Here is a 17,033-nt window from a genome sequence, read left to right as displayed (position 1 = left end):
AAGAAATTGTTTAGGTATTGTGTTATTTAAACAGAAGCAAATTAATTGTAGTCATGCCTTATGAGGGCAGTTAGCAACACATGCAAGTCGCAGCTTCCTTTGACACCTTTTTGGAAACTTAGTTTCATGCCCCCCCCACACAAGTTTTACCACATTTGCCCTTTACAGATTATATTCTTTGATCTAGCTTTTACCACAGATATGTTTAGTTTGTCTTACAGCAGCATAAACACAGGAACATGCTGAAAAAAAGTGTTGTGTGGCCCACTACTCAAAATTGTTGAAATGACATTTCTTCTACCCTTCAGAACCAGAATGAAAATTAATGTAAGCACTTTCAAGATTTTTTGATAAGGTATTCAATTTCAATGTATTACAATGGGCATTTAAACTGGGTGATATAACTAATCTATTTTAAGTTCTGGACAAACGTTTCTGTACATCTTTACATAGATAGCACAGAGCCTGAATATTTTGGCAGCCATATGATCGCCGATCTTATTTTCTCCTGGGTCTCTACTCTGACAGTAACACAACTATCAGGTATATGACAATGTAGCATGCCTGCCAACCCTCAAACTTGTTTGTAGATAGTGTTTCCTTACCACCTAACCTCCACATGATAATGAATGAGCATTGGGGTGCAATAACTTTCCGCCACAAAGAAAGATTACCATCCCTATTTTTCAGTACTCACTTTTTCAACCAGACATAAATAATGTCAATCTGCTTCCAAACTCATTGTACCACTGAGGCAGATGCAGTGACTTATGAGCTGGCCTGCTACTGCACATGGCAGATACTGCTGCTCTCTAGAAAATATTGTGATCAGTTGAAAAGCTGTTTGCTGATACCTACAGGACTAGATACTAATAGTCAGACAAAATCAAAATGAAAATACTATTTCGTAAGAGGCAAATCCTCTATTTCTTCTGCATGGCAGGCCAAGCTCCCTACAAGCCCTGACTTAAATAGTCTAACTTTGAGGGTGCTGCAAGTCAAGGAAGTGAAATCAACAACACTATTACCCATTAAAAATGCTTTCCTTAGCATGACAGTCTGACACTGGTGGCACTGACATATATATTTATGATTTTCTTTTTAGGAATAAAAATACATATGTCATTTAATATTCTTAGTACATGGAGTCAGCATGTTTAGGAATGATACTAATAGACTTGGCCTAGTTATGGCTATTATATAGCTTCAAACATATAAAGATATGGATTTGGCTGTTACCTGAATATTACATGAACGGAAATATCTTGAAGGCCCAATGCAACTGTTGCCTCCATCTGTCCTGTTAGAAAAAACAAAGGCATGCATTAAAAGTGACTGAGGGCTGATTCACTGAGATCATCACATTTATTACACTTAGAAAATTGAAGCACACAACACACAATGTAATTCGAAATCAATATGGGTAGACAGTTTGTCATAAAATTATAGTTTGTTTAAAATTTCTTCCCATGTGTGCTTGGGTAGACTGTAAATATACTATCTGAAGCTAGCACAATTAATTAATAAACAACCAATAAAATAATAAATACAATAATTAATACTTTAATAAGATGAAAACAATAAAATATTCACATACCAAATATGTAAATATCACGTATGCTAAACATATTAATTACATTAGTTTTTCAACCTAAGATTGATTAAAACACAATTTATATTTACCCTTTCACTGAGGCGAGCTGATTTTTCCACACAAAGCTTTATTTGCCAAATAGCTTCTCTAATCTCTACTCTGTTTCTGTAATTACCCCTTCTCAATTCAAAATGTATCTGTTCAAGAATACTAAAATGAAATGTATTACATCCAGGATTCATTTGTATATGCTCAGATAAGACATTTTAACATTCTTAATCTTTTTCTCATGTGTATGGTCACTCATACACTTGTTTAATTTATGAGTAATCATTACAGCATAAAATGATGAACTACCAGAGAATATTGCAATATATGCTATCCTTTTCATTTCACACATGAAACAACCCAATATTGTAATAGTTGTATTAATGTAATCTAGGTTACAAAAGGAGCCTCACTAATGGAACAACACGTGTAGTCACCGCACTTAAATATGCCCATAGCTTTCTCTGTTATATACACTGTACATGAAACATTTTCTCTATATAAACAATTTATTTTCAAATCATTTTAATATAGAAACCCTGGTACATCACCAACAATGGTAATTGACTCATTACCTCCTTTCAATATCTTCCAATTCTCATTTATTATACTTTTAATTTTAAATTATCAAATGACATATCTAGTTTAAACCCTGTCTTTGTCTTAGTTAAATTAGTATCAGCATGTTTGCAGGAAATACCTTTTTTCAAAATAGGAAAACATTTGTTTTATTAACTACTCCCAAGGCTATTTCCTTTAAAACCTATTATAGCCCTTTTCCATGACCATTCCTATAATATTATCTGTCTCTTGCTCATCAAATATTAATCTTAACACCCACAAGAATTGACCCTTAGGAACATTTCTCTGCATAAACAGAGATGATTACTATTAAAATCTAAGTAATAATTATAAATGCATCTTTTCTGTAAATACGGTCTATATTAGAACATTGAAGTTTCAAAACTTTGAATGTTCTAATATCGACCCCTATTCAGCGGAAGCTGAAAACATCGAACATACAGAACAGTGAATTTTTTCCTAAGGAAACAATTTGCTGTTCCAAAACACATACACACAACACAAGCACACCAAACAAACAGCAATCCACACACATACACCTAAAATCTTACACCTAACCCTACACTAAACTATACACACACCACTAACTATCCACTTACCTTAACCCAAACCCTAATCATAAGGACCGTAACTATTGCACACTCACCTCTCCCGCGCCCTAACCCTAACTCACCTACCCTGCCATAACCCTCACGTCCACACAATCGCACACTTACTTGACCTGCGCCCTAACCCTAACTCACGTAACCCTGACGTTCACACAATCGCACACATACCTAACCCACACCTTAACCCTAACTCACCTAACCTGCCTTAACCCTCATGTCCACACAATCGCACACATACCTAACCCGCACTCTAACCCTAACTAACCTAACCCGCACTCAATTGCACACTTACCTGAACCCGACCCGTAACTTTCCACCACAGCACTGAAAATACCGAAGCAACAGAAACAGACAACCAAATTCTTTCCATAGGAAAAAATTTGGTTTTCTGTTGCTTCGATATTTTCAGCGTTCGCTGAATAGGGGTCGATATTAGAACATTTGAAGTTTTGAAACTTCAATGTTCTAATATAGACCCTGTAAATATTACTATTAAAATGTGTCCATTTGTGTCCATAGTCATGACTACATCCAGAAAATTGATTTATTTGTTATTTATAACTTTAGTAATTAAACAAAAAATTAATAGTAGAATTTTATTCATCTAAAAATGCTTCATTTTCAATTTCTGAACCTCTCCAAAAAAGAAATAGGTCATCCACAAAAAGTTTATAAAAAAGATGCTTGAATGAATCAACTTTAGCCATGTCCCACAAAGCCATTACCAAATTTGCAAAAGAAGGGGTAACAGCTGCCCTCATCTCTACAATTCTGACTTGTTTATAATAGTTTTTATTAAATAAAAATAATTATTTCCTAATATAATGTCCAATAAGACACATACAGTATTAATAAAAGAAGTTATCATGTTAGTATGCTTTGTTAAATATGTTGTTGTTGTTGTGTCTTTCGGCTTATCCCGGTTAGGGGTTGCCACAGCAGAACTCCAGTCCGCTAATGTTTGGTAGTGGATTTTTATGTGCCGAGTTACCAGCCCTGATGCACAACCGTCAATGAAGGCACACCCATTCATGTATGCCTCCACACAGAAGATGCTCTAGCTGAGAATCGAACAGGACAACGTCTTGCTGTGAGGCGACAATGCTGCCGCAGCACCACTACCGCGGATGCTTTGTTAAATATAATTTCATAAATTCTATCCCTTCATCATTTGGAATACATGTACAAAAATAAACCACATTTAAAGTAAACATGAATTTTTTATTACTGTTAAAAGTATAGTTTCTTAATTTGTCAAGGAAGCTCCAAGAATCTTGAATAAACACAAGACATTCCTTGACTATAGGATTTATAATAGTATGTAAAATTAATAAAATTCCTTCTGTAACACTATCTGCTGCTGTTATAACAGGTCTAATAGGCAGGGGGGCTTATTCCCTTATGTATCTTGGGAATACCAAATAAAACATCCAAATTTGGGTAATCAACTTTCATAAAAACATAAAATGTGGTAAACAATAATTTTGAACCAATAAGTCCAATAGTATATTTTCAGTTTTAAGTCCAGTAATATATTTGCAATGTTAACATAATTATGACATATTTCATACAATGTACCTTCCATATACTCATCCCCATTAAGGAGCATATGTTCAATACTTTTAATATAATCTTCTTGACACATTATTATCATCCCATTCCCTTTTTTTGCTTTCAAACATCTATGTCATTTTAATTAATTCACTTAAAGCTTTCCTTTAATTAACAGTCACATAAACAAATGTTTCAGTTTTTACAGTCAGAGCATCAATAATGCCTTTTTCACTATCTTCCTGAAACTCTTGTAAAGGAAATGCCAGTGGGGAATTAAAAGTAGAACGATCTTGAAGGTTAATGTGCAATTTCACAACATTAATCATAATATAATTAACATTCATATTTCTCCCATACAAACTAGCATATACAACAGTCCAGCCCTTTTCCTTGGCACAAATGTTAATCCAAATGTTAATCCTTTATTCAAATGTCCAACTGGGCTGATGAGATAGTTTCTTTAATTAGGTTAATTACCTTAATTTTATCAACAGTCTTATTTATTTATAATTCAAAACTATTATTATTCTAACTCATTTTCCATTTCTGTTTCTCTATTTAATTTATTTCATTAGACTTTTGATTGTCTTATATACTTAAACCATCTGGCAAATTCTTTAAGTCTAGAATTGTCTCCTCTTTTAAGATATTTAGCTCTGGTCTTAGACTGTTCTGAAGGATTTCAGCACAGTCAGGAGGTAGTTTAGCATTTTAAAACAACAATAAAAATAATAACTTATTGTCTTCCTTTTATGCCCATACCTGTGCTTTATATGAAATAAAATTTAACACATTTGATCTCATTGTTTCTAACATAGTAATTTATATGATACCTTCTTAGCATTTTGTCAAACTTATCAGTCCATATAATGACTTTTCAATCTTTTTTGTTAAATATTTAGGATATTTTACCCATAAATTACCAGATATGGACATTAAAGCAAAGTATATGTAAAATTTAACTTGTTCAGCCTTTACATTGTTAATCTGCATTTTGTATTTACTGTTATATTGTTACATAGTAATAAACTCATTTAATTATATGTTTTCCTCAGTGCATACTCTTAATAGATATCTCAAGTTCCTTAACCTGAGTTGGCAACAGTAAGTAATCTGCATAGACTCTTATTTTTAGGCCTTCGTTGTTCTCTGGGTGTTTTCTTTCCACCAAAATAATTTTTCTTTAATTTCAATATAAATTATGAAGACAAAGGGGCAAGACTACACCCCTTCTTTATATATCTTTTTGTTGGGAACCAGTCAGTATACTCCTGTTTTGAGTTTATTTTAACTCTGGCATTATTACTATATATATATATATATATATATATATATATATATATATATATCTATATATCTATATTATAATATCCATTAAGTATTGTCAATAAACTTTCTTTTCTATAATATTGCAGTTTCTCTTACCCAGATTATCAAAAGTTTGATCCTTATCAAGAAATTAAGTGGATTTTTTTTTGCATTTTAAGGTATCTATTTGTCTTTTACATATTGAAAAAAGGAATGATCTGTTTTAGATAAGTTCTCTTACAATAGGCAAACAAATAATACATTTGATAGATATATTTTTATGATATCCTTTTTGAGTTCCTCTTTAGCCCCTTCAGCATTATCAAGGTGAGCACCTTAACAGGAATTCTAAATGCATAACTGGTTTGTAAATATTAAGATTTTTTGTCTCTTTTCTTATATATTGCGATAATTATACCCTTCTTCTGTGAATCTGGGAATTCTAATGTCTTAGTATACTTGTTAAGGTGGAAGCACAGAATTTTTGCTTTCACTTCTTTAATTACTTTATAAGCTTAATTTATTAATTTATTCAGACCTATGGGGCTATTTTTTATTTGCCGTAGGACTTCAACAACTCTACTTTCAGTACGTTTGTCTGTGTGCTTCCTTTTGCGCCTTCCCAAATGAATATTCATCTTATTTGTCTCTTTGTTTTTGAATTTTTGTTTAAAAAATACCATTCCAGAGAACTGATGAACCAGTATCTGCTCTGATCATTGATCTTTTTCCTGTACCTTCTGCTATTAATTTTCAGATTTTTTTATCAATAATCACTTAGAATTTCTTGCCACTTATTTTCCAAGTGTTTAGTTTTTCTTATCAAATTCTAATAATACTTTTTATTTTATTAACTGTGTTATAGTCTTCATTTTTTTCTTTAGCCAGCGTCTTAACATCTGTCACATTTTCCTTTTTGATACCACATCCTTTATTAAGACACCCTTTGTCACTGTTCCTTCTTATAGACATTTATTTAAGCAAAGTTGACTTCATTTCTTGGACAACTTGTATATCATTCTTCACTGTTTCTCTGCCTTCCCTTTCACATATTTGGTTACTGTATTTGCTACTATATCCTTTATTAGATATCAGTTTCTATCATGTGTGATGCTACATGTTTCACATTTCCCTTTACTATCTCTGCTTTCAATTAAATATCTTTCCAAAGTGCAATTGCTCCTTTAGTTCTAGAATTATTGGACAATTATTACTTTCAGTTTTTATCTAAGCTGTCAGTTCTAAAATATCTTCTGATTCCTTGTTTTGCCACACAGTAATCAACTACAGAACCACTGTAATCTTGAACAATACATAAAAATTAAAACTGTTTGTATTTAGTCCATTGTTAACCACAATGTCTTCTCTTTCCTCTTTCTTCAACAGTTCCTGACCAGGTCTGTTCATTTTCTTATTAATTATCATTTCCCTTCCTTTGATTATAGTCTGAATAATTATAATCTTACTCTGTTCTCCCATTCATATTACCAGTGTTTATAGGATAATGATCTTTTTCTTCAATTTTCAGTACCAAACTACTTAAATCTCTTTCCAATCCTTTATCACCTATCTATCCCATTTTGAGGTTTATGTAGACAATTAATCTGACCAGTACAGCAATAAAGATAAAATATAACCAATAATAAATAAAAAAAAAAAAAAAAAAAATATGTCAACCCACAGGAAAGATAATACTTTTAATAATATAAGTGCTTTTGTCCTGAAAATTCCAGGAAATAACCCTTTAAGTATAACACTAAGAAATGCATGTGATAGAATCAACCAGTAAAAATATGTCAACTCGATTTAAAATTCAAAAGTTAATTCATACATGGTATACAATAAAAAACTACTGTACATAAATACAATCCCAAAATATTACAATCAAGTAAAAAATCAAAAACTACCTAAACAAAAGTAGTTCTAAAAATCCATGTGTTTTAATACTAACAGTACATTCATTAATGTTTTGTCATTTAAATCTGGAGGGGAGGTGGCATTTAGTTTACCCTGCTATTGTAACTGTTTGGTTTCAATAATCACCCCCCTAAATACCTTTTCCAAAACATAAAACATGTTTTTTTTAATTCCTACAATGTGTAGAGTGTTTGTAGAACACATTACTTAAATATTTTTTTTCTTGAATGAGTAGTAACATTCATAAATCCTAGCTCTGATAGTTCTGAGTTGTCTGTTGCAGGATGCACACGTGGCAATATAAACTAATCCCATAGTCTTACAAGTACATTTACAGTTATTTTGTATATTCCTGGTGTAAGCCCTTATGGTAATGTTTACACTATCATAAATATATCTATATTGTCCACAGCTACCACATTTTGCCATTCCATATGACTTATAAAACCTATCTGTTCTTTCCTCAATGTTTTTAATATTTATTTATTTATTTATTTTACATTTGTTTACCAGGATAGTCTGACTGGACTGGTTCCATTTACAGAGGAGGTCTGGGGAGAAAAGCTCCACATATATTAACAGAAATACTAGAATTTAATACATAGTAGTAAAAACTGATAATAACACATTGTAACAGCAAAAATCCAGCTAATAAGACAGAAATGTAAAACATACAGGATACAACTCAGCAGTTAAACAGACAAAAAACATTTTAGCATTGAGAGTCATTACATACATCATGTTAGAATGAAGTAGCTATATTAAAGAGATAAAAATTGATGGATGTAAAAAAAGAAAAACTGTAGCATTTACAGTAGGCAAGTAATAAGCCCTTCCAACTTTCCACAGAGCTAAAGCAGTGATTTTAGATTATGCATGGGCATAGCCAGGTGCTTATGAGATGTGATTTTAGAGAGTTTTTGAAGTGTGAGATGGTAGGGATGGAGGTCAGTGAAGGGGGGAGGTTGTTCCAGTTTCTAGTAACTGTGTGGGAGAAAAGTGCTTTGCCAGCAGTGTTGTTAGCCCTAGAGATGCATAGAAGTGATTTGTCACTAGAGTGGAATGTGTGATTTGTTGCATAGTAGGTAAGTAGTTGACTTAATGATTTATTTTATATGTAAACTTCAAAGTGGAAAGATGAGGGGTAGGACTACCTAGCAGATCTTTGATCAAATCCCAGTTTTTAGTGAATAGCTGTTTGATTTGTAAACTTTGGTTTGTATATGTCATAATCAAGGCCCTATCAAACCCTTTATCTGCCCTTTTAGCAACTGATTGTATAAGTAGGCTATCTTTTAAAATAGGTTTATATCTGATATTTCTGTCTTGCACTACATCACGCATAAAGTTATTAACTAAATCAACAGCATAACCACTGTCAGTGAACATAACTACTAGTTTTTCACATTCTCTAAAGGAATAAACATCTTTAGAGACTATTCTAGATAGCCTGACACATTGACCCTTTAACAAATTTTTCTTTTGCCAAAAGGGATGGTGACTGGTTGAATGCAAATAACAATTAGAAACAGTTGATTTATGGAAAATAGTAAATGTAAAAGTATGTTTTTGCACATTGTTATAAACAGTGATGTCCAGATAATCTATTTTCTCATGATTTACAGTAGAAGTAAAATGCAAAAAGGAAGTTGTATTATTCATAAATGTGATGAAGTTAGGTGATATATTGTTGTTCCTGTGATGGCCGCTCCCTGGCCCAGCAATCAAGGAGCCTCAATCCTCGCCACTAACACCAGAGAGTGCATCTCATATAAGAGGAAAGGATAACAAATACACACAGTAAAGTACAACTTCCCTTATGTGCACACAGAGATCACAGTCAGTCTGGGGCTGGTTGCTCCCTTGCTCCCCAGGTACCCAATAAGACTCCCCACTGGCACAGCTGTAGGTCCAGATCTCAGCCTAGCTGGCAAGCTAACCTCCAGTACCCCCTGTGACCAACCAGTGCTTCGTATCCCTGCCCAAGTATCTGAAACACACACACACACACACACACACACACACACACACACACACACACACACACACACACACACACACTTTGAGATAAGCATTTATACAACTTCACAGACATTCCTGGGAAAGGCTGACACAGATTCTCCAGCTGTGCACCTTTACCCAGACTATACGGTAGTAATTACTGCCACCACCAGATAATATTTATCAGCTACCCAAAGGCCCTTAAAAGGGTGTCCAATTATTACTGTGCAAAATTATTATCCAATTGGTAAGTGTGTCTAATCAGTCAAGGCTTATTACAGTGGCTTAGTTCAAGATCATTTATAAGCATGCAATGTACTCTAGAGCTTACTTATCTCTACACAAACCAGCCAAAGGTAAAAGGTTTTTAAAATATTTAATAATAAATACTTAAAACACAGGACAATACTATTACACCACAGTGCTATTCAAGAGCTCAGAGATCACACAGAAACTTAAAATAATTCCGTAGTACAGTTCTGACATAAGAGAAAAACACTTAGTCTAATCTTTACAGTCCTAGCTATTTCTAAAAGAAAACATACTTCTAAAGTAAATTACTTAAGACAACAGGCAGTGCTGTAGGTTAGATGTCCAAGATCAAAATGCTTAATAATTTCTAGTTCTCCCTGTTTAAATTGAAACTACAGTTCTGATAAAACATTACATCATTTGTTTACACTTTCTTGGTTCCCAGGCCACACAGAAACTGCATTTACATTCTTTTATACTTAGAGCATTAAAGGACATTCCACATGTAAATTCTGGCCATTAACTTTAGCTTTAAAACAATAGGCAGGATGCTCACTCCAGACTCATCAACTCCAAATTCTAACTTCAAAGGAATAGACATAAGGTAATTTTAATTTCAAAGGAGCAACAAGAAATGCTTGACTTAGTTTTCCTTACAGCAGATGGCAATGCTGCCACATTGTTGAAACAGCATTTCTTTACATTTGAGACACAAGCCTGTATTTTACATTTATATTTACAAATGCCAGAATTATGTATCAAATTATATTTGACTAGGCTGGCAGCCTTCACAGTTTCTCTACCAGTCTTCACATCTCTCCCCCTTTGAAGAACTCAAGCTAGTTTTTCAAGTGACCCTAGATAAATGCAGCTTGAGAGGGTTAGGTCTATCTAAGTGTACCTCACCCCATTCCCTGTCTCAAGAGCCCATCTGCATTGTCTTTGCTACTCCCACTGCAGTGCTGCACTGACATATCATATGCTTGCAACCCCAGGCTCCATCTTAGCAACTTGGCATTTTGCTTATTGGCTCTGTTTAACCATGTTAGGGGGTTGTGATCTGTCATAACAGTGAATTTTCTTACATACAGATAAGGCTGAAGTTTCTGCAGTGCCCACACTATGGCTAGACATTCCTTCTCTACAGCTGCATAGCATTCCTCCCTGGGTTGGAGCCTACAACTGAGATAAACCACTAGGTGCTCTTCCCCCTCTGAAGAAATCTGGCTAAGTATAGCCCCCACCCCATGGTTTGAAGCATCCACCTGCACAACAAATTATTTTCTGTAATCTGGACTGGCCAACACAGGGGATCCTCCCAAAGCTTCTTTAAGTTTCTGGAATGCCTGCTCATATGCTGGGGTCCACACTACCTTATCTGGCCTGTTCTTCCTTGTCAGGTCTGTGAGGGACCAGCTATGGTACTATAACTGGGGATGAACTTTCTGTAGTACCCTGCTATCCTTAAGAATGCCCTCACCTGCTTTTTAGTAACAGGTGCAGGCCATGCCTGAATGGCTTCCACTTTGGCAGGTTCTGGCCTTATCTTACCACTCCCCACTCTATGTCCTAGGTAGGAGACCTCTGCCATACCCTCCTGACTTTTGCTTGGCTTAATGGTTACCCCTGACCTCTGTAGTCTGCCCAGCACCTCCCTGACATGCTGAAGGTGCTCTGGCCAGGAATGGCTGTAGATGGCAATATCATCTAAGTAAGCAAGGGCAAACCCTCCTGCTCCTGCTAGGATATTATCTACCAGCCTCTGGAAAGTCACTGTGGCATTCTTCATCTCAAAGGGCATCTTTGTGAACTCATACAGGCCAAAAGGAGTCACAAAGTCTGACTTCTCTCTAGCACTGGGAGTCAAGGGCACCTGCCAGTAACCCTTCATAAGATCAATGGTTGCAAGATACTTATCCCCACCCAGCTACTCTCGGGCCTCATCTGTCCTAGGCATGGGGTAAGCATCCGATTCTGTGTGACTATTTAATTTCCTTTAGTCCACACAGAACCTGGTGCTGCCATCCTTCTTTGGCACCAGCACCACTGGGGAGGCCCAGGGACTGTTGGACTCTTGAATCACCCCAAGTCCCAACATCTCCTGTACCTCCTCCCTCAAAGTCTGTTTGACTGTCTCAGGCACCCTATAAGGGGCCTGCCTAATAGGCCTTTGGGGTCCTGTATCCACCTGGTGCTGCACCAGGTGGGTGAACCCTGGTTTCCCAGTGAACATGTCCCCAAATTCCTACAACACTGCTCAGATTTCTTAAATCTGGGTAGGAGATAGCTGCTGGAGCATTGCTACCCCTTCCACTGAGGTGTCAGTCTGAGCCTCACTGGGGAGATCAGTCCCCAGATCTCCCTCAGACTCCTCCTGCAATCCATTGCAAATGCTCAGCACAAGGGCCTCCCTATCATGGTAAGGTTTCATCATGTTAACATGGTACAATTTGTGCCCTTGCCATCTGCCTAGCAGTTTTACCATGTAGTTAGCATCACTTACCTTTCTTACCACCTTGTAGGGTCTCTCCTAATCTGCTTCCAGTTTCTTGTGTCTGACAGGAATGAAAACCATTACCTGCTGCCCCACAGCATACTCTCTAGCTCGAGCATTCCTGTCATACCACACCTTTTTCTGTTGTTGGGCTTCTGCCAGGTTCTCATGGGCCAAGCCCATGAGTTCCCTGAGCCTCGTCCTGAGGTTTAGGACATATGCCACAACAGACTCCTTGTGAGATTCACACTCACCTTCCCACTCATCTTGAATTAAATCTAGTGGTCCCCTCACCATATGCCCATACAGCAACTCAAAGGGTGAAAAACCTGTGGATTCCTGAGGAACTTCTCTGTAAGCAAACAACAGATAGGGCAAATATTTGTCCCACTCCCTCTTAAACTGATCTGCAAATGCCTGTAGCATGGACTTGATTATAGAGTTTAACCTCTCAACAAGACCATTAGTCTGGGATGGTAGGGGTGGTCTTTATGTACTTCACCCCACAGGACTTCCATAGACAAGCCAGCAGGTCTGACATTAAATTGGCACCTCAGTCAGTCAGTATTTTTTTGGGAAACCTACCCAGCTGAAAATTTCTAACAAAGCATTTGCCACCTTCTCTGCCTCAATGGAGGACAAAGCCACTGCCTCAGGGTATTGTGCAGCATAATTCACTACCACTAGGATATACTTTTTCCCTGTGGAAATTGGGGTACTCAGAGGACACACAATATCCATAGCTACCCTCTGAAATGGCTTCTCAATCACAGACAAAGGCATCAAAGGAGCTCTCACCGTGTCTCCTGCCTTGCCTACCTTTTGGCACTGCTCACAGGTTCTGCAGTACCCTGTTACATCTCTGGAAATTCCAGGCCAGTAGAAGTTCTGCATAATACTCCTCTTTGTACGTTTTAGGCCCATATGACCTGCAAAGGGAATATCATGGGCTATGGCTAAAAGCACCAGATGGTAAGCTCTAGGCACTACCAACTGCTATATTCTCTCACCTTCTAGCCCTCCCTCAGGGGTCCACTCTCTGTATAGTAACTCTTTGTCCCAGTATACAGATTCCCCCTTTCCTTGAGAAGCAGGTACCTCCCTAGCTACCTGCCTCAGGCCTTGAAATGTAGGGTCTGAGAGATGAGTCTGTCTCAACTCTCTCCTTGTAACCCTTCCCAGCTCCCCTTCCACAGGAAGTCTGGCATCATCTGACAGTGGTGCCTCGCTGTCAGCCTGGATACTACTACTCACCTCTACCTTTGCAGTCACTCTGTCCAAGTGGCCATCAGTACCCACAAGCAGCTGTGGCTCACCTTCAGTCTCACTGCTACAGCATAGCTCACTCCCTGAAGTAACCACCTCAGCAGTCTGGGCTGCAAGTATGTAATCTGTCTGGGTGTCCCCCAGGCTATCAGACCCACCTGCTTGTCTCCAAGCCCGACTGCATGTAACTGCATAAGTACATTTCACTGCCTCATCTAAATCCTTCCCTCTCAGGACATCTGCAGGATGGTAGTTTAGTACCCCTGTTGTCTCAAGACAACCTACCATTGGCATTTTGTCTTTCCCACTTACTTTCTCCCTCATCTTTAGTTCCCCACCTTGCCTCCTTGAACACCTGTATACCACATGGCCCCACTGGTTGCAATCAAAACATTTAACCCTAGCTCCTGGATGTATACCTGGACTAGTGGCTTCCCCTGCTACTGGCAGATTCTGTTGGGGCAGTCTGTGCTGCCCACCATGGGTTCCTTTAGACCCATGAGCAGTACTGGGGGTCCCCTTCCTGTGCAGGGCTGCCCTGCTGACCAGGTATAGATCTCCCTCCTTCCCCAACTCATCTGAAGTAGCACATTGTCTATCAGCTAACCAGATCCTCATGTCCTCAGGCAAAGTGCTAAGGGCATGTGCAATCACTAAAAGGTCTTCCATCCCTTCAAAAGTGGTGACCTGTCATCCACTCACCCAGCTATGAAAATAAGTGCTCATTTCAGCAACATATTCGTACACACTTTCATCTGCCTTGCGTCTATGCTCACAAACCTTTTTCCTATACATTTCTGGTGTTAGCTTAAAACATTCTAAAAGACATTTTTTTACAGCAGTATAATCAAAAAAGACAGAATCAGGCATTTTTGATAAAAAAGTTATAGCTTTCCCATGGAGTAAGGGGGTCAGGAACCGTACCCAGAGCCTTTGGTCAACACTATACTGTTTGCATACCCTCTCAAACATATGAATGAAACTATCAAAATTATCCCCCTCTTTAAATTGTGGAAGAAATTTACTGACCTGTTGTGCTTCTGGGGTCCAGTTATTTCCTTCCCCATTACCTCCATGACTCTGGTGAAGAGTTAGCATTTCCCTTTCATGCCTCCTCTGATGCTCCTTTTCTTCAGCTTCTATCTCCAAATGCCTGGCATCTAACTCAAGCCTCTTTAGCTCCAGCTGGATTTTAAGTCCACTGCAGAAAGGTTGAGCTGTCCATTCTCTGAGGATATTGTATCTCCACTGCCAGTCTGATTGTACTTTGCAGAAAGGTTGAGCTGTCCATTCTCCGAGGATATTGTATCTCCACTGCCTGTCTGATTATCCTTTCTGATGCAGCTGTAACCAAGGCTGCAATCAGGTCTGCCTTATTCAGATTTCCATGCACCAGTCCCCTAGCCTGGCACATCTCCACCAGCTGGCTCCTTGTCAGCTTTCCATACTCCTCTGTTGACATGCTGCCTGCTCACCCTGACTAACTAAGCTAACAAAAGAAATAAAACAATTGTGATCTGAACTCTGAGTATTCACTGCGTGGCTGATTTACAAAAACACCTTCAGAGATCACTGTACATAAGCTACAGGATTCACTCTTCCTACACCACTACAAGCCAATTAGTATTTGCCAACTAATTAATATGTGATGTGGATATCCACCGCCACCACAAATGTGAAGTGGATCCCACCACTGCAAACCACATGTGATGCCTGTGCCCTGGCCCAGCAATCAAGGAGCCTCAGTCCTCACCACTAACACCAGAGAGGGCATCTCATATAAGAGGAAAGGATAACAAATACACACAGTAAAGTACAATTTCCCTTACGTGCACACAGAGATCACAGTCAGTCTGGGGCTGGTTGCTCCCTTGTTCCCCAGGTCCCCAATAAGACTCCCCACTGGCACAGCTATAGGGTACAGATCTCAGCCTAGCTGGCAAGCTAACCTCCAGTACCCTTACTGTCCAACCAGTGCTTCGTCTCCCTGCCCAAGTAGCTGACACACACACACACACACACACACACACACACACACACACACACACACACACACACACACACACACACACACACACACACACACTTTGAGATAAGTATTTATACAATTTCACAGACACTCCTGGGAAAGGCTGACACAGATTCTCCAGCTGTTCCTCTTTACCCAAACTATATGGTAGTAATTACTGCCACCACCAGCTAAAATGTATCAGCTACTCAAAGGCAATTAAAAGGGTGTCCAGTTATTACTGTGCAATATTATTATCCAATTGGTAAGTGTGGCTAATCATTCAAGGCTTATTAGAGTGGGTTAGTTCGGGATCACTTATATGCATGCAATGTACTCTAGAGCTTACTTATCTCTACACAAACCATCCACAGGTAAAAGTTTTTTTTAATATTTAATAATAAATATGTAAAACACAAGACAATACTGCAACACCACAGTGCTATTCAAGAGTTCAGAGATCACACAGAAACTTAAAATAATTCCGTAGTACAGTTCTGACATAAGAGAAAAACACTTAGTCTAATCTTTATAGTCCTAGCTATTTCTACAAGAAAACATCCTTCTAAATTAACTTATTTAAGACAACAGGCAGTGCTGTAGGTTAGATGTCCAAGATCAAAATGCTTAATAATTTCTGGTTCTCCCTGTTTAAATTAAAACTGCAGTTCTGATAAAACATTACATCATTTGTTTACACTTTCTTGGTTCCCAGGCCACACAGAAACTGCATTTGCATTATTTTACACTTAGAGCATTAAAGGACATTCCACATGTAAATTCTGGTCATTAACTTTAGCCTTAAAACAATAGCCAGGATGCTCACTCCAGACTCATCGACTCCAATTTCTAACTTCAAAGGAATAGACATAAGGTAATTTTAATTTCAAAGGACCAATAAGAAATGCTTGACTTAGTTTTCCTTACAGCAGATGGCAATGTTGCCACATTGTTGAAACAGCATTCTTTACATTTAAGACACAAGCCTGTATTTTACATTTATATTTACAAATGCCTGAATTATGTATCAAATTCTATTTGACTAGGCTGGCAGCCTTCACCCTTTCTCTACCAGTCTTCACAGTTCCCAAAACCACAGAACTATATTTGCAAAGACTGGAGCAGAGGCTGCACCTATGGCCACTCCTCTAAGCTGTTTAAAATATTTGCTCTCAAAATAAACAAAATTGTTGATAAGTACTGTTTCCATAAACTCCACAAAAGTGTTATTCTCCATGTTGTTAAGGTCTGATCCTACAATCAAAGCTGGTCAAAACCATTCAATCTCTATATTGTGGCTAATACCTGAAAATAGGTCCTTTATATCAACTGTGGCAAAAAGGACAACATTATCAAAAATAACACTAGTAATTGTCTTCAGACAGTTTTACAAATCTCTAA

At 37.5% G+C, this 17,033-nt stretch overlaps 1 protein-coding gene across 2 annotated transcripts in view; it reads right to left on the bottom strand.

Annotated features, from left to right (window-relative positions):
• Positions 1-17,033, bottom strand: part of PAPLN (papilin, proteoglycan like sulfated glycoprotein) — a 1,077,292-nt gene that overhangs the window by 644,150 nt on the left and 416,109 nt on the right. For both annotated transcript variants that reach the window (XM_044074058.1, XM_044074059.1), the window contains exon 4: positions 1,240-1,300. In XM_044074058.1, coding sequence (XP_043929993.1) covers positions 1,240-1,300 — 61 coding nt within the window. The remainder of the gene's footprint in view (positions 1-1,239; positions 1,301-17,033) is intronic.

Source organism: Protopterus annectens, chromosome 6.part0, assembly GCF_019279795.1.
Source record: "Protopterus annectens isolate FY-2018-M chromosome 6.part0, PAN1.0, whole genome shotgun sequence".
Classification (NCBI taxonomy): domain Eukaryota; kingdom Metazoa; phylum Chordata; order Ceratodontiformes; family Protopteridae; genus Protopterus; species Protopterus annectens.
Note: the sequence above shows the minus strand (reverse complement) of the source record. Positions and strands in the feature narration are given on the sequence as shown.